The following is an 18,510-nucleotide window of genomic DNA, read 5'->3' on the forward strand; positions in this document are numbered from 1 at the left end:
AGGATCTTAATTCAATGTGATAGCGACAACTTAAAAAATTGGACTTCATAAGGTGTGATACAATATTTTACAGAGTTAAAAACAAATAACACTTTTTTACATTTTTATACATAATAAAGTCAAGTAATGAAATACATTCTGGAAGTTAGTTTTATTAAATCAGATATCATTTAAAAAAGCTGCTTCCATCAGTTAATCAGGAGTCTTCAGCCAATGTCATTGAGTCTACAAACTACAAAACATGGAGCTTTCATAACAAACCAAAGTGTGTTTGTCAGTGATTAAATCCTCTTTCATCCTCTATTTTAATGAGATGAAAAGAAAAGCCTGAATATTTAGTTTTCATCTTGATTCCTTTAAATATACTTTTGTCAGGTGATTTACTGTCATAAGTATGTAAATTAGTCTCCTTGTGCGTTTCGCCTCATAAGGACGTGAAGTTTTTGTCAGTGAGAGGACAGAAGAGCTCACATCAGTTCAGCTTCAACATCAACCATGTTCTCTGTAGCTCTGCTGCTGCTGCTGGCGGCTGGATCCTGTGAGGAGCTTTCTGTGGATTCACACTAATAAACACATTAGAAACACTGAATAGTCAGATGGATGATGGAGATAATGTTGATTTGTGTTTCCACAGGTGTGAACAGTATTGATCTCATCCAGCCAGACTCAAAGGTTGTGCAGCCTGGACAGTCTTTGACCATCACCTGTCAGGTCTCTGGTTATTCTTTGACTGATAGCAGCTATGCAACAGGTTGGATCAGACAGTGTGAAGGAAAACCAGTGGACTGGATTTCTCATCAGTGGGGTGGAGGTACCCTTCGTCAAAATGATGCTCTGAAGAACAAGTTCAGCTACAGCAGAGACACTTCTGCTAGAACAGTGACTCTAACAGGACAGAATCTGCAGCCTGAGGACACAGCTGTTTATTACTGTGTACGTCAGCCCACAGTGATACAAACCACCAACAGACCTGCACAAATACCCAGAGACCATGTGACTCAAGCACACACATGTTGTAAAATGCTAACATTATAGACAGTGCTGTCTGAGGAGTTTATATACATGAATCGTATCCAATTCACTGAATTATTCTTCCAGTGTTTTGTTTCTGGTAGATGGAAGAGTTGATAATTTTAATGGTTGATCTGAGTTTTCAGTCAAGACGTGAGGTATCTGGACGGCAACACATTCTGGACTTTAATTCAATTCAGTTTAAATTTAACCTGTTCCTCCTCCTTGTGTGAGTTAAGAAATGTAGATTGAACAGTGCTTACAGCTCCAAGGGACCTTGGAGCCAGCATTCAGCTGTGTGTGTGTCAAAGGTAAGCAGGAGACAAGGCCACTATAGGGACTAAAACGGAGCCTGACTCCTATGTCAGATGGAGGAAGATATCTAAACGTGTGCATCTCCAGAAAAGGATAGAGGGATCCTTTAGGTAATTTTGGCATACAAGACCTAAGGAGTGACAGTCCTGATTTAGTCATTTATGGGAGATGAGCAGGGAGATAGACCACCTCCTTTTCTAGTTGATTGGACAGATGGACACTCAACCCACCACACTGACCAATCAGAAGTAGACAGGTACAGCCCAAGGGACTATAAGAAGGCTCACACAATTAGAGATAGGGGGTGGTAGTTGGTAGATATCCTAAGATCGAAGGTTCGATAGGATTTCCTGACAGGGCAGAGAGCGAAGCATTTTGGCCTGTATGAGATCTGAGATCTGTTTCAACAAAGATTGCTCTATCATTCCACCCAGCCTTGCCTCCGCAGAATTCTTTTATCATCAAACTACCCGCCGACACCTTTGAGGAAGAGAGCCCAGATACTACACAAGACTTAGAGAAACTTGAATTTCCCTCAACACAAGATGCATGTGAAATCTTTAATTCATTTGTTTTCATGTAACTCATTGCCTTTAAAAGATGGGAAAACGTTTCGTTACTTAACATCAATTTAACCCTCATGTTGTGTTTGTTTCATGTTAAACAATCTTGTGTTCCCGGTCAAAAATGACCGTTCCATTTTAAACTCATCATAAAACTGTATAATACATATATTATCACTACTTGTTATGTTAGATCTTTTTATCAACTTCAGTTCTTGTGAACATTACAAGTTTTGAACTTCTATTTGTTACGTATGGCCTGTAAACCTCACTGATCTGAGCGTATACATCTTGAATTCGAGTTCTAAAAAGAATAATTTCTGGATTATTTTGACTATAAAAAATAATCAGATGAAACATAGTATATTGTTTATCACAGACTACTTAGGGTCAAAGTTACCAAGGACATTTGTTTTGAAACCATTTAATTTTTTTATACAGTCACATAAAGTAACACTAGTCGTGTTCCCAGTCAAAGGGTTAGGTGGGTCTCAGGTGGGGATGAATAACAGGATAAGTTCCCATTCTTTGACCTGAATGTGACAGCAGCCTCAGCATGGCCATCCTCTTCATCACTGGATTCCTCCCTATCAGTTAATTCTTGGTCTGGATTATATTCTGTGTCGTCTTCATCTTCTGACACTTCCTCCTCTAATCCATCCTCACTGTCAGTTTCCTGGCCTCTCTCCTCCTCACCAGTGTGGTGATCACATATGTAATCAATAGCCTCAATTATGGTATATCGACGTGCCATGGTGCTGCCACACAATGAACTGTGAGCAAGGCCTCAAAAAAGCATTTTTATAGGCTACCAAAGCTGCGAGAAAAGTTAAATATTATTGAAACAATGTTCCAACAACTTTCTGAGAACAAGTGTTGTTCCTGCGGGAGAGAGACTCTACTGGGCTAAGGTTCCCGTGGTGGTTGCCTGGGAACCAAGGTGTGTGTGTGTGTGTGTGCATGCGTGTGTGTGTGTGTGTGTGTGTGTGCGTACGTGTGTGTGTGTGTGTGTGTGTGTCCATATGACAAATGAGGATGTACCTGAGATCAGTTTTTACACTAATTGTAGTCTACCCCATTCATTTCTAATGACTGGTCATTTTTGACCGGGAACACCAAGAGTGTACAAAAGTTGAATAAAATACACAAAATTGTATGCAAATAAATACTATTTATTTTGTGTGTTGAAATCCTCTTTGTGGACAAAGTCATGGACTCTTAGGTCAGTCTGATCAAATTAAGTACATTTTTCAGTGATAAAACTTTTAAATCGGACAGATTTGACCGGAACACAACATAAGGGTTGAACAGTAGCTGTATTTTTTTCATAAACAAACAAATAGGATGCAACTTCCACTGTTGTAATTTGAAAAAGCTGAAAAAAGCTCTAAACTTTTACATCCTCAGTTAAAGATGTAATTAGGAACAATAGTTATTTTTTTCAAGACACCATCAGTTGGCAGGACTGTGTTCTACAGTGTCTGCTGTTACTCTGCTTATGAAAATGTGTGTGTGTCACATGTTCCCTCTTTAAACCTGTAGAGGAGGTCTATGCAAACTCTCCTCTTATAAACACACTATCAGTTACTTGTGACAGAAACCTGTGACAGACTGAGATATATTTGAAACACTGAGATCAGAGAGCTCTGAACTACAGTGTTTATCACAGAATGGAAAATACAATCATCTGGAGTTTATTATTTGTAGTTAGTATTCATGGTGAGAAAATTAATTCTGCTTTACTTCTTTTGTAAATGTCAAACCTGTGATTTACAAGTTTGTTGGATAATGATCACATTCTCTTTGCTTCCAGGAGTTTGGAGTGAGATCAAACTGGACCAGTCTCCCTCTGAGGTGAAAAGACCTTGAGAGACAGTGAAGATGTCATGTATCATATCTGGTTATAGCATGACGAGCAAGTATCTTCACTGAACACGACAGAAGCCAGGGAAAGCTCTGGAGTGGATTGGGAGGATGAACACAGGTTCAAACTCTGCTAGCTATGCCAGCTCCTTTCAAAGTGGTTTCCTCATGACTGAAGACGTGTCCAGCAGCACTCAGTACCTCGAGATCAGGAGCCTGACAGCAGAAGATTCTGCTGTTTACTTCTGTGCTCGTAGAGACACAGTGACTGAAGACAGTGGAGCAGCTGCACAAAAGCCTCCACAGACAACAAATGTGTGATCTTCATGACATCTGGGTTTTCTCAACACATGCAGAAGCACTTCGATATATCTACATTGGTTCTATAATTTACTATAAACTCATGAGTAAATATTTATTGTCTTCATGACGTTACATCACATCACACAATAGTCACTTCAATTGGCAAAGCATTAATTCATTTTGAAATGCCCACGTCCTTGTGTTCAAGTACAAACAATGAAAGTTGTTGATCAGAAAGTTGATTCAAATCATTGGCGGATAACATGTGACAATAAAGCATTTTCAGAAATGCTCATAGATATTCTCTGATTACTCAGAGGTATTGAACAGTAGATCATTGACCTCATCTATCCAATATGTTTGTGGGGAGTAATGAGAAACCATGATGCTAAGACAAATTACACTTGATCTTATTTGAATAAATGTCTACAAACGTCTCTAAATGTGAAGTTTAATTCATAGGAATGTGGGAAGTGTTTCCTCCCTGTGAGGAGGAGTCAATGCAAAACTCAGATGTCTTCCTCCTCTACTTATCTGACTGCAGAGAGGATGACAGAGAACAGTGGACACACAGTTTAACATGATGGGCTATAGGACAGGACTGCTGCTGTTAACTGTCTGCTGGGCAGGTGAACATCTACACTGATTTTTATTTTAGATAACTTTTATTTGTGCTGCCAAGCCAATGACACGCATGTCCCTTTTTCTCCTGACAGGTGTTGATGGTCAGACTCTGACAGAATCTGAACCAGTGGTTAAAAGGCCTGGAGAATCTCACAGATTGACCTGTACAGCCTCTGGATTCACATTCAGTGACTATCATATGGCCTGGATCAGACAGGCTCCTGGAAAAGGACTGGAGTGGATTGCCTGGGTTGAAAATGATAATGACAATAAATACTACTCTGAGTCAGTCAAAGGCCGGTTTACTGGCTCCAGAGACAACAGCAGACAGCAGGTGTATCTGCAGATGAACAGCCTGAAGACTGAAGATTCTGCTGTTTATTATCGTGCTCGAGACTCACAGTGACACAGTTGGTTAAGCAGCTGTACAAAAACCTACAGCGCTCAATTTTACTGGGCTGATTGATCCTGAAAAATACTTACAGTTTTACTCCTTCTCACGTTCTTTGTACTACAATCATGAACACTATTAATGATTGAGTCATTGAAGGGACACTGGGTAGTTTAGGAGAAGAAATTTAAACTCAGAATTGTAATATTTACAATATCAACAAGGTAATCATACAAACTCAGAGATATTTATCTTTTCCATAAGTGAATAAACGAGTTGTTCTCAGAGGAGAATAAGGTCTCCAGAACACCGTTTGAAACTAGAAAGTTGGCAGTGTCAGTAATGAATGATCTTTCATTAAAAGATCTTTCACATTAAAATGTATTTCCCAAAAATACAAAGTGAACCGTAAACCAACGACAATAAGCATTTAAACAAATAATTAAATATCTTACTGTAATGATCAATCACTCACATAATGTATAATGATGAGACTGGACGCCGAAGTCATCTCACATCAACTCGTTTACTTAGTGAAAACGAAACCTAATGCATGCACCAATGCATAGCCTTATGGGTAGTGTAGTCTACCGATACACCTCCACCTTTTAGCTAAGCAACATCTTTTCTTTTGTCTGAATTCTTTTACCAGAACATTAAACTCATTTCAAACCTTTTCTTTTATCAAATCATTGTCAATTCTTTTCTGACATCAACTCATCTAATTCTTAACATGCTATTTATCACAACACATTTCTCTAGAACTCTTTTCTCAACCAATTAAGAAAAGTAGTAAACTGAAACATCAACATTCTTTTACATTCATTCTTCTTCTTTTTTCTTCTTCATTTGTAAGTCAAGTCTCTCAGGAGCCTTGGAAACTCTGCCTGACTTGATGGTGGCTTCAAAGGAGTTCCCAGTGGCTCTCAGGTGGATTCTGTTTCTCCTTAGAATGCCCGTGTCAGCTTCTACCAAGTATGACCTTGGCATGTTCTCAGTCCTTAGAACAGTCCCAGGAGCTTTCTCTGCGGTGATCCACACTTTCTGTCCTGAGGTGAGCTCTTGAAGTGTTCTGGACCGGTGGGGAAGATTGTAGTGTGTTGCTTGCTTCCGCCATCCTTCCTCATCCTTCCTGCAAAAAGCTTTTAAGTCAGGCCATTTTGGTGTGAGCTGACTTGCAGACTGAGATAGGGATGTGCGCAGGTTTCTTCCCATTAGTAACTGCGCAGGTGAGTATCCATGTTCGAGTGGTGTGGCTCTGTATGCTAAAAGTGCTCTTGTTTGGTCAGTGTCGTTTTTCCACAGACACTTGGCTGTCTGCACTGCACGTTCAGCCTCGCCATTAGCTTGTGGGTAGCGAGGGTTGCTTGTGACATGTGCGAAGCAGCTCTCTTCTGCAAATGTTCTGAATGTCTCTGAGGCCCATTGTCGGATACAACAGTCTCTGGATATGATGTGCAAAAGCCTCCTTCACAGCACGAACAGTAGCCTCAGATGATGTGACCCTGAGCTCAGCCACCTCTATGTATCGAGAGAAGTAGTCAATGATGAGCAGGTAGGTCTTGTTTAACCCTTTGATGCGCAACATATGTGCACCCCTTCTAATGCACAACATGGGTCAAAAATGACCCGCATTCATTTTCCATGTTATTTCATGCTGCCTGAGTTTTTCTTTGTTCTATCTTTTGAAATTAATTAATATTATGATTTAATATTCCAAGTATTCTTTAAATATCATGTTTTTGATTACCACTAATCATTTTTTCCATTTTTCATTTCATACTTTATGCACAAAAATTGTTTTTATAATACTACATCAAATTTACACACATGGGTCAAAAATGACCCATTCATCCAAGTGTGATTTATAATTAAAAGACTTAATACTATAATAATAATAATAATTTGTTTCAAGTAATTACTTTATCAGTGAGTGGGGCCAAACACCTATTTACTTACTTACTGTACATAATATTTGCAACATTGTCATTTTGTAACACATACACATACTGTCAGGTTTTGGGGGTGGTGAAGTGGGTGGACCCAAATGCAGAGACCATAGGCCGAGACAGTTTGAACAAAGCATTGGTTATATAAACAAAAAAAAAGAGTACAGGAAAAAAAGGGGAGGGATGAGGAGAACACAGATTGGTGGGTAGGACACTAGGAGGCAGGGATCAACAATTGATACAACAAGACACAGGTGTGGCACAAAAGGACAGGTGTGAGCAAAGACAAAGACAGGAAGTAATTATGAAACAGAACACAAGAGAAAAACTACTACAAAATAAAACAGGAACTAAATAACACAACCATGACACATACCTCTGATAACAGATAACACAGCTATTGAACTGAACTGTAAACTGGTGAAATGTGACCTAACAAAATAAAATACAACTTAACACATAACTAGAGCGAGAATTGCCACCTGGGCCTGGGCAGCTCCTCAGAATATTATGGCCTCTTGTTCTGCCATGAGTGCCCAGAGGAAACGAAAATTGGAAAAGAGATCTCAGTAGCGTCTCATTCATTTCTCCTAGACAACTATGATATCTATGTGAGACCAAAGTGAGGCTGTGGATGATTTCTCCTGTTTCTCAATTGTTTCTCCTAAGAAACAGGTGCAGAAAAGCTCAACTTGGGCTCCCTGTAAGTTTCAAAGGAGATCTCATCGAGCTCTCAATGAAGTTTCAGAATGTCTCCCCAGTGCTGGAAAGGAGCAAGGTTTGAGCGGTAAAGTCTCAAGTCTCACCTATTGCTCCTAAGGAATTTTAGGAGAAACACATGAGAAATGTTTGGGACCAAAAAAGACTACAACGAAACTGCAATGAGAACTCTCATTGAGCTCCTTTACGGCTCCATAGCCATAAAGGAGCAAGCTTTGAGAAGTAAAATTTTCCTCTGGGTGGGGGGATTCTCATTCTAGTAAGACTCGTTTTTACTCAGTCTACTGGACTGAGTCTGAGATTCGTCCTCTGAGGACTCATCAGACGAGTCATCTTTATCATCAGAGGAGTCTTCATGTAGGAGAGCTGGATCCCCAGACACACCCACAACTCCAGCTTGACCCTGTGGCAAATATTCTGGGTCATCATCATCAGAATTGGTTGTTCTGTCATTAGTTTCAGTTAGGAGCCTTTTCTTGCAATTTTTAGCTTTTCAGAGCGAAAGACGCATGTTTTTGCCCTTTGTGACAGATTAAGTAATATTTCACTCCAAACTACTTTTTCAAGTTGGATTCCACTCAAAGTGTATGAACTTTATCTAACTGTAGCATTGCAAACATGATTTTAGTCATTACTTTCAGTCAGAAGTCTTTGCTTGTCAATTTGAGGTTTTCAGAGCGATTGGAGCCTGTTTCTGCCACTTACAGTGCAGTAAGTTGTATTTGAATGAGAACTGCTTTTTCAAGCGATTTCGACTCAAAGTGTCTGAAATTCATCTAGTTAGCTGGACTAACTACAATAGTACCTAACTATGGTAGAATTAGCTAACTAAAATAGAATATGTCAACAGCTCGCTAACTAGCTCATAGTAATTACTTTTAACTTTCTGTCAAGTAATGTACCCACTCTCAAGGTAAACATGTTACGTACAGTTATCTTTCACAGTTGTCATCAAATATTTTCAAAGGTAATGTTAGAACAATTGAAAAATATTGACAATACTTACACAGGGAGCAAATGTCACAAGCACAGTTGACACCAAATTCTATAGCAAACTTATGTGGGTCGTTTTTGACCCATGTGTGTGAAGTTGATGTAGAAATACAAAAGCTGTGCTTGTTCATAAAGTAAGAAAGAAAAAAGATAAAATATGATTTGTGTGAAACAAAAACAAGATATTTACTGCATACTTGGAATAATAAATGATACAATTATTTTTTTTTCAAAGACATATCATAGAAACACTCAGCAATCGATGAAATAGCATAGAAAACTAGACAATTCCCCGCCGGGAAATCGCGAGAGTGGGCTGTGCGCTTTGCCCCGTGACGAAAAAGCAAACATGGCATCAGCAAAGTTTCCTCACCATCAAGCGGGAAAGGCCTTAAGGAACACACACATCAAGTTTTGTGGTCCTAGCTTCAGAAATGTGGAAATGGCAGTGAGTTAAAAAAGGCGGCAGTTTTGAAATTTCTCCTCCCGATTTACATTGGAGTAAATGGAGCATTTGAGAGCTACTCTTGTCGGTTAGCGGTCGACAATTCAAAAACCGTAAATCCTACTGATAAAGTAGACACATTGGAAGAAAGAAGACAAGTGTGGCTACAACTCTGGAAAATATCACTGTTTTTGAGCCTAATTTGTGGCCAGGATCGTCACGGAAAGAGAAAATTTCTGAGAGAATTTTTGAGGTTCTCTCACTCTGTCAGTTGGCCCTCTCCACTCTGCTGCACGAACATTCCGCCATACACAATCATTGAAAACCCAGAATTTTTCCAAAATCACTCACCGTCATTCAAGGATCACAGTTCAAAAACTACACATCATAGGAAAAAAGTTCAAATACAACTTAAATACTCAGTACTTGTGCCTACATTTTAAAGCTGAAATGGTGTTTCTACGTGAACGTATGCCCGAGCAGGAGATGTTTGAAAAACGTTGCAGATTTGCGACTTTTTTGACCTCCCCCCATTCATTCCTTATGGGAAATTTTATCGCAGTTTTCGCGACTTATGTCGCGAAAAATTAACATTTCGTAAAGCTGAATAATAGCAACCGGAGTCCGATCCAGCCGCACATTGAATGAGCATAAAAATAATCATTAAATGTAGTTTAAATGTTGGGAAATATACTGTGTGTGTTTGCGTTTGTGTGCATGTGAGTGCACACTTAAGCATTGCTGTGTGTGTGTGTGTGTGTGTGTACATGTCTCTCTGTCTGTCTTTCGGTCTGTCTCATGTGTGTCTCCTGTCTGTCTGTCTGTCTGTCTGTCTGTCCGATGTGTGTCTCCTGTCTGTCTGTCTGTCTGTCTGTCTGATGTATGTCTCCTGTCTGTCTGTCTGTCACTCTCTCTCCTTGCCCAGCTGATTTCGGTTGCTAGGTGACAGTTGGCAGGGGCCGTAGCAACGGACTGTGAGGGAGTCAGTTGGCCCTCTCCACTCTGCTGCACGAACATTCCCCCATACACAATCATTGAAAACCCAGAATTTCTCCAAAATCACTCACCATCGTTCAAGGATCACAGTTCAAAAACTACACATCATAGGAAAAAAGTTCAAATACAACAAAAATACTCAAGACCTGTGCCTACATTTTAAAGCTAGAATGGTGTTTCTAGCTGAATGTATGCCAGAGCAGGAGATGTTTGAAAAACATCGCAGATTTGCGAGTTTTTTGACCTCATCCCATTCATTCCTTACGGGAAGTGTCTCGCAGCTGTTCGCGTCTTACGACGCGAAAGATTAATATTCTAGAAAACTGAATTATAGCATACAGAGTCCGATCACGCCGCACATTGAATGAGTGAAAAAATGATCGTTTAATGTAGTTTAAATGCTGGGAAATATACTGTGTGTGTGCGTCTGTGTGCATGTGAGAGCATGCTTAAGCAGCTCTGTGTGTGTGTGTGTCTACATGTCGCTCTGTCTGTCTGTCCATCTGTCTGTCTGATTTGTGTCTCCTGTCTGTCTGTCTGATGTGTGTCTCCTGTCTGTCTGTTTGTCTGATGTGTGTCTCCTGTGTGTAGGAGACACTACTTTGATAAATATTTGATAATTAATCACTGGCGATTAATTTACACTCGTTTACAGGGCACCACCTCCGATATTTGAATTCTAAACTAATCTCGGAGGTAATTAGTTAAGATATCAACTGTCCAAGTTTGTAGACAGATAAATAATCAATCTCAAATGAATCTTGTTTAATTTCAGTGTCTATTAGTTCCTATTCTGAAGCAGTGAATTCTTTCCACGATCCCATCGATTTCCTACTTCAAATTAAACGTGCACAGACAACGACATAAGATTAAATATGTTTATTAACTAAATAAATGCAGATTAAATGACATGAGGTAAATTCAAACTGGTAACAAAATAACAGAAAGTGTGAAGACTGAAATGAATTATTGACTGGATGGATTCAGACAATGGTGGATTTTGACATGGAACCGTTAATTCGCGAGTACGGGATTAATTTCTAACGGAATTATATGGGAGATGTTTTGGATTTATGATATATATATTCGAAGCTTTCACAAACACCAACTCTGATATCATTCACATGTGACTCTTGTCGTGTGTGGAGTTCTTAGCCTACTTTTGTTTGAAGAGGGGAGATGATCCAGAATCCGGGCTCTCTGGGTCAGCTTAGATGCAGAAGCCGCGTCCGTCCAGCCGCAGGATGATGGCGAGGCAACCCCTGGTGACGTAGTGTTACCGGCACAGCGGGGATTCCGTCTGAGCTCTTTGCGGCCTGTCGGCTGCCGTACCGCTGGAATTTGATGCCGTCTCGGGCCGAACTCCCTCTGCCCAGCGAAGTGTCTCGCTTGAGATCGCTGTAGGCGGTTCTGCTGTGGATATGTTCTTCACGGCTTCTTGAGCAGTTTAACTGCACCGACTTCGTAATGGCTTAAGAGTTATCAGAGTCTCGATAGAATTGGTGATTACGGAGCTCCGAATATATATTGAATTGACTTTCTTGCGTAAAAATAACTGGGAGAGAAATGCCGGCCGGACAATCCTTCTCTGTTACTAAATACAAGAAAACAAAAATGGTTTCTTTGGCTTTAAGTACGATACTCTAACAATGAGCAAAATATCACAAAAATAAAAGAATCAATTTCGTTCTTGCTCGAATTTCACAGGAAAAAATCTTTTCAGAATAAAAGAGCTTCACCGGGAGAGGTATCTCGCAAGTGGCTCAAATCTCTGGAGGTTACTAAGTCTCAGAGCTTCAGAAATCTGGCAAAGTACGGAAATTAACTTGAAAAATAAGAAGTTGCGCATACTAAAAATTAAAGTAAGTACGAAAGTGGCAATCGAAAGCAAGCGAAGAATGCGAAGAAGTTTTTTCAGGAGAAGAGAAGAGAGTTTCAGGAGAAGCGAAGAGTTTTTCAGGAGAAGCGAAGAGCAGCGGGATACATGGGCTATTATTGTTTTAACCGGGGGCGGAACTGAGGGCGGACTCGGGCGGCCTGGTCACGTTGTTTCCTCCGGCGACGTCATAGCTCATGTTACCGATTTCTCACTTGTTGAATCAAACTAATGATTTGATAAAAGTTTTAAATCGCAACTGACTATGTGCTGAAATCCACCATGGTCTCACATTAACAATTGTTATGGAAATATAAAAGAACACAATTGAAGTTGCCTAATAGGCAAAAGACAAATTATGGGTTAAAATACAACACAAATACAAGCACATAATCATTAAAGGCACTAATGGCTCAAGAATATCTCATACATTGACAGTTTATACTTCCCAGACATGTATCAGATTAAAAGAAATCGTCTAAATACTTAGAAATAGATGATAAAATAGAACATTCCATTAGTATTGGCCTTTGAAATTATACCAAAACTTACCAGGAGGTGGTACTCTAGCTCCACCGAAGTATTGACATTAACCCTGTGATTCTTAACATAAGTTTTCTTTAACCAACACAAATGAGAGACAGAGCATGTTTGAGGTCTCATTTAGCTAGTTAAAGGTAAACTGTCAAAAAGAAAATGAGTTTGTAATCTAATGTTTCTTTGTATTACAGGAGAAATCAAGGCTTTTGGTTTCTTTAAAATGAATGTGAAGACACCCTGCCGGGTTTAGGTGTCGTAACTTATGGGATGACATCTTTATAGTACATGCCAGATGTGGGCTTTTCCTTTGGTGACAAGCAAGTTGTAACAAAGGATAAACCTGATGTTTTCCAGTGATTGAATTGGCACTGAATGTAAACAGTCCGTGAAAGCGTAGACAGGCACTGATGTAACCCAGGTATTGATCAAGTCCTTTCCGAGCCTGATTGTCCATAGGTTTATTATGAGAGGCTCTAATAAGGCCAGAGTGTGAGAGAGAGGGCAATAAAAGGGTCAGAACTCTCTCTAGGCGGGGGAAGGAACAGAATCAGGAGGTTATCTGGTGATTCCACATGAGAACTCAGCAGACTGTCCTTTCTCGCAGGCGAAAAATGCATATAGCTGGATCACATGCTGTTTTTGTCAACAGCATAGTGTCAAAGAAAAGGGGGGCAAAGGAAGTACAGTATCCAAGCTACCACAATATGGCAGGGAGTAGGTGAGAGGTGAGATGGACACTGACATGCCATTCACACCTCCTGTGGTGAGAGAAACAGAGGACGATGGCTGGTTCCTACATGTGTGTCTGTCTGTCTGTCTGTCTGTCTGATGTGTGTCTAGTGTCTGTCTGTCCGTCACTCTCTCTCTTGGCCCAGCTGTTTTTGGTTGCTAGGTGACCGTTGGCAAGGGCCGTAGCAACGGACTGTGAGGGAGCTGATTTGAGAGCAATTTCTGCCTCACATCTCGGACGTCAAACTAGTGCTATTTGGTCAAAATCATACCTGATATCGACCATTTTTTTTTTTACGATCGAGCCAGAAAGGCCTTAAAGAACACACTCATTAAGTTTTGTGGTCCTAGCTTCAGAAATGTGGAAATGACAGCGAGTTAAAAAAGGGTGCAGATTTGGAAATCCTTCTCCCGATTTACATTGGAGTAAATGGAGCATTTCAGAGCTACTCTTGTTGGTTAGCGGTCGATAATTCAAAAACCGTAAATCCTACCGATAAAGTAGACACATTGGGAGAAAATAGACAAGTGTGGCTACAACTCTGGAAAATATCACTGTTTTTGAGCCTAATTTGTGGTCAGGATCGTCACGGAAAGAGAAAATTTCGGAGCAAATTTTTGAGTCTCTCTCACTCTGACAGTTGGCCCTCTCCACTCTGCTGCACGAACATTCCGCCATACACAATCATTGAAAACCCTGAATTTCTCCAAAATCACTCACCATCGTTCAAGGATCACAGTTCAAAAACTACACATCATAGGAAAAAAGTTCAAATACAACAAAAATACTCAAGACCTGTGCCTACATTTTAAAGTTGGAATGGTGTTTCTAGCTGAATGTATGCCAGAGCAGGAGATGTTTGAAAAACATCGCAGATTTGCGAGTTTTTTGACCTCATCCCATTCATTCCTTATGGGAAGTGTCTCGCAGCTGTTCGCGTCTTACGACGCGAAAGATTAATATTCTAGAAAACTGAATTATAGCATACAGAGTCTGATCAAGCCGCACATTGAATGAGTGAAAAAATGATCGTTTAATGTAGTTTAAATGCTGGGAAATATACTGTGTGTGTGCGTCTGTGTGCATGTGAGAGCACGCTTAAGCAGCTCTGTGTGTGTGTCTACATGTCGCTCTGTCTGTCTGTCCGTCTGATGTGTGTCTCCTGTCTGTCTGTCTGTCTGATGTGTGTCTCCTGTGTGTCTGTCTGTGTGTCAGTCTGATGTGTGTCTCCTGTCTGTCTGTCTGTGTGTCCGTCTGATGTGTGTCTCCTGTGTGTCTGTCTGTGTGTCTGTCTGATGTGTGTCTCCTGTGTGTCTGTCTGTGTGTCTGTCTGATGTGTGTCTCCTGTGTGTCTGTCTGTGTGTCCGTCTGATGTGTGTCTCCTGTCTGTCTGTCTGTCTGTCTGATGTGCGTCTCCTGTCTGTCTGTCTGTGTGTCTGTCTGTCTGATGTGTGTCTAGTGTCTGTCTGTCTGTCACTCCCTCTCTTGGCCCAGCTGTTTTTGGTTGCTAGGTGACCGTTGGCAAGGGCCGTAGCAACGGACTGTGAGGGAGCTGATTTGAGAGCAATTTCTGCCTCACATCTAGGACGTCAAACTAGTGCTATTTGGTCAAAATCATACATGATATCGACAATTTTTTTTTCACGATCGAGCCAGAAAGGCCTTAAAGAACACACTCATTAAGTTTTGTGGTCCTAGCTTCAGAAATGTGGAAATGGCAACGAGTTAAAAAAGGGTGCAGTTTTGGAAATCCTTCTCCCGATTTACATTGGAGAAAATGGAGCATTTCAGAGCTACTCTTGTCGGTTAGCGGTCGATAATTCAAAAACCGTAAATCCTACCGATAAAGTAGACACATTGGGAGAAAGAAGACAAGTGTGGCTACAACTCTGGAAAATATCACTGTTTTTGAGCCTAATTTGTGGTCAGGATCGTCACGGAAAGAGAAAATTTCGGAGCAAATTTTTGAGTCTCTCTCACTCTGTCAGTTGGCCCTCTCCACTCTGCTGCACGAACATTCCGCCATACACAATCATTGAAAACCCTGAATTTTTCCAAAATCACTCACCTTCATTCAAGGATCACAGTTCAAAAACTACACAACATAGGAAAAAAGTTCATACACAACTTAAATACTCAGGACTTGTGCCTACATTTTAAAGCTGGAATGGTGTTTCCACGTGAACGTATGCCCGACCAGGAGATGTTTGAAAAATGTCGCAGATTTGTGACTTTTTTGACCTCGTCCCATTCATTCCTTATGGGAAATTTGTCGCAGTTTTTCGCGACTTAAGTCGCGAAAAATGTATATTCTGGTGAGAAAAATAATAGCACACCCCATGCAATCCAGCCGCACTTTTTGATATATTTTTTGTTTGTGTGCGCTCAACGGTGTGGGGCACAGCCCACTATGGACACCTATAGCTCTGCTATAGAGGTGTCCATAGTGGGCTGGCGAGCACAGCCCACTAATGAATATGGGTCATTTTTTACCCATGTTGTGCATTAGAGGGTTACTGATAAAAAAAGGGGTTTTTATTCAAAAAGTAAGAAAGGAAAAAATAAGATAAAGATGTATGATGATCAAAAACAAGCTAATTGAGGAATACCTTGAATACTGAATGATGAAAGTAATTAATTGCAAAGATATAGAAAATAAAAACTCTGCCGGGTCACTTTTGACCCATGTTTTGCATCAAAGGGTTAACCCACTCAAACAGGTCCGTTCCGACCTTTTGCCAGGGCCTGCCTGCTTCTGTGTAAGAACGGCACCTATTCCGTATGGTGATGCATCTGAGTGAGCCACTTTTGCCATCTGAGGTACAAGCTTTGACAGGTAGTTTGCCATGCATATAAGGCGCCTCACGTCCTCCATACATGTAGGCTCAGGCACCTGTAGGATAGCTTTCACTTTGTTTGGATTTGGCTCCCTTCCTTTTGAAGACACCTTGGCCCTCATTTACCAATCTAACGTAGAAACCAGCGCAGATCCGAGCGCAGAAATCCTCTTCGACAGGGTTCACGTGTGATTCATGAAGTGCTCGTATCTCGTCGATCACAGCATAAGAATGATCGGGTGTTGATAAACGTGGCGGCTGAAAACAATCGTCATTTAAATATCACGCCCTTAAATATTCTCAGTTTAGAGGCTTCGCCCCTAGAGTTTACGACATGGAGATGCGTAATACGTCCAAGAAGAGGAACTTCTCCGACCTTGAAATTGAGACCATAACATCGCACGTACAATTAAACACATTTGTTTTATTTGGCAGCCTGAAAAGTGGCATCAAAGAAAGTCAGAAGAATGCCATAGTCAAGCATTTTGGCTGTTTAGCCTGTATTTAAATTAATCACAGCCGTATGGTGCTGGAAAAAATTGCAAATGCACCTTGAAAAGTGTTTGTAGTGAACCATGTTCATGGTTTAAATAATTAGACAGTTGCAGAGTTTATTGCTAAATGATGGTTCAGATCATTCAAAGCCAGGCACAAGTGGCGTTGTTCAGGCTTCGGCTGAAGAAACCAGTCTGGAGCCAGTTAGTGATGGGAACGGCAGTTCTTGTTACTGTACTGAATCTCTAGAATCCGTTCATTAAAATGATTCGTTCAAAAGATTCGTTCACCGAATCATTCAGTGCTCTCCAACTCCCTGAACTGATGAGCAGCCAAACGATCCATCCTTCAGTTCATGATTCAGCCCTGAGGGTCACGTTCACTTACTGAGGGACGGTGCGTTCATGGACTATAGTACACAATCATTCGCGGGAGATGCAGCGCTGCTTTGAGTGGTTAACATGCACTAAAATTATCACATCGTGAAAGTGTCCTCTGTGCACAGTAAAATCGCTTAACATGATGCTACACGGATGTTAGCAACACAGCGCTAATTTTAGCAGTACGGTTACTGAACGTGAATCAACTCCTCTGCCCTGAGTGAGTGGGTGAGTGACACAGCGCCACTTTCAGCACAGTGCGTGAACGAGAATCACGTCCTCATCGACAGTTCTCTGTGTGCAGTAGGTTCGCAAATCATGAACGAATCACAGCGCGAACGTGAATTACATCCTTACAGTTCTCTGTGTGAGTCGCAGCAGTTCCACTCCCAGCCGGCATGCTCGCGGCTGAGCTCAACTGAACTGAGAAAGGAACGAATCAGCTCATGAAGTGATTCACTTCACTTCGTTCACTCAAAAGATTCATTCGTTCGAATGACACGTTCGGACCGACACAACACTAGAGCCAGTTCCACAGAGCCAGTCAACTGCGAGCTGTGTCTGCTGGCGCGTGTCCTCCGCCCCCCGTGCAGACACGTCATAATGTGTGTATGATAATCCATCGAGCCAGTGATTGATTTCCCATCGGCTTCCTTGTAGACAAATGCACATGAACGAGATTTTAGCCAGCGTCCCCTTGCAGCGCAGTCAATTTCACAATCAGTGTTCATACACTCACACAGAAACTGTATGTATGTATTCAAGATTTTAAGTAAAAAATATCACACCAAATAAAAACTGAAGAAAGAAACAAGTGATAAAAATCGATATAAATAAGGCATTGTGCAAACATATTATCTCTCAGCCTCAGCAAGTGCCACCTCTCTCTTATCTATTGTCAGAAGCTTTGCAAAACGACCTACAACTCCTTTCATGCTGCCATGTGGGTATTGTGCTCCCGGCTACCGTCATGAACCTTCAGCAAGTGGCTTGCATTTTTAAAGTCCTTTAGTCCTTCCTTATTAAGTCTGTATTCTTTTGGAGAAAACATTGACTACGGATCTGTTACAAAAGTCATGTTGACACTCTCCCATCTTTGTTTTTGGGAAATGTGTAACTGCTTTTTATATAAAATGGGCCTCTGTGAACTAACTCTCATATCACTTTGTCAGTTAGAAGAGATGGCCAGTCAGCCTTTAGTCCTGATGCTGTGTCACTCTGCTGTGCTGAGGTAGAGGTGTACACTTTAACAAACATAAACTGTGACACAATAAACCAAAGGCTTACAGACCCTATTACAAAGGGGATGGAAAACTAAAAGCATTTTAACTGACATACAAGCAGGAAAGACACCTGTAAAATAACACCTGAACAGGCCTAACGTTAACTTTCCAAACGTCCCTGATGGAGTAACATTAACACACGTTGACTCAGCTATTTATTGATTATTAAACAATGCTGCTAGTGCTATCGTCCGAA

The 18,510-nt window shown here is 40.9% G+C and overlaps 1 gene segment (V, D, J or C); it reads left to right on the plus strand.

Moving 5' to 3' along the window:
* Positions 1–495: 495 nt before the first annotated feature.
* LOC115575199 (Ig heavy chain V region MC101-like) lies at positions 496–1,035 on the plus strand. The segment is given in 2 exon segments: positions 496–538; positions 635–1,035. Coding segments are annotated over 2 exon segments (444 nt in total).
* The last annotated feature ends 17,475 nt before the right edge of the window (positions 1,036–18,510 follow it).

The sequence above is a fragment of the Sparus aurata genome, chromosome 23 (genome assembly GCF_900880675.1).
Source record: "Sparus aurata chromosome 23, fSpaAur1.1, whole genome shotgun sequence".
In the NCBI taxonomy this organism is placed as follows: Eukaryota; Metazoa; Chordata; class Actinopteri; order Spariformes; family Sparidae; genus Sparus; species Sparus aurata.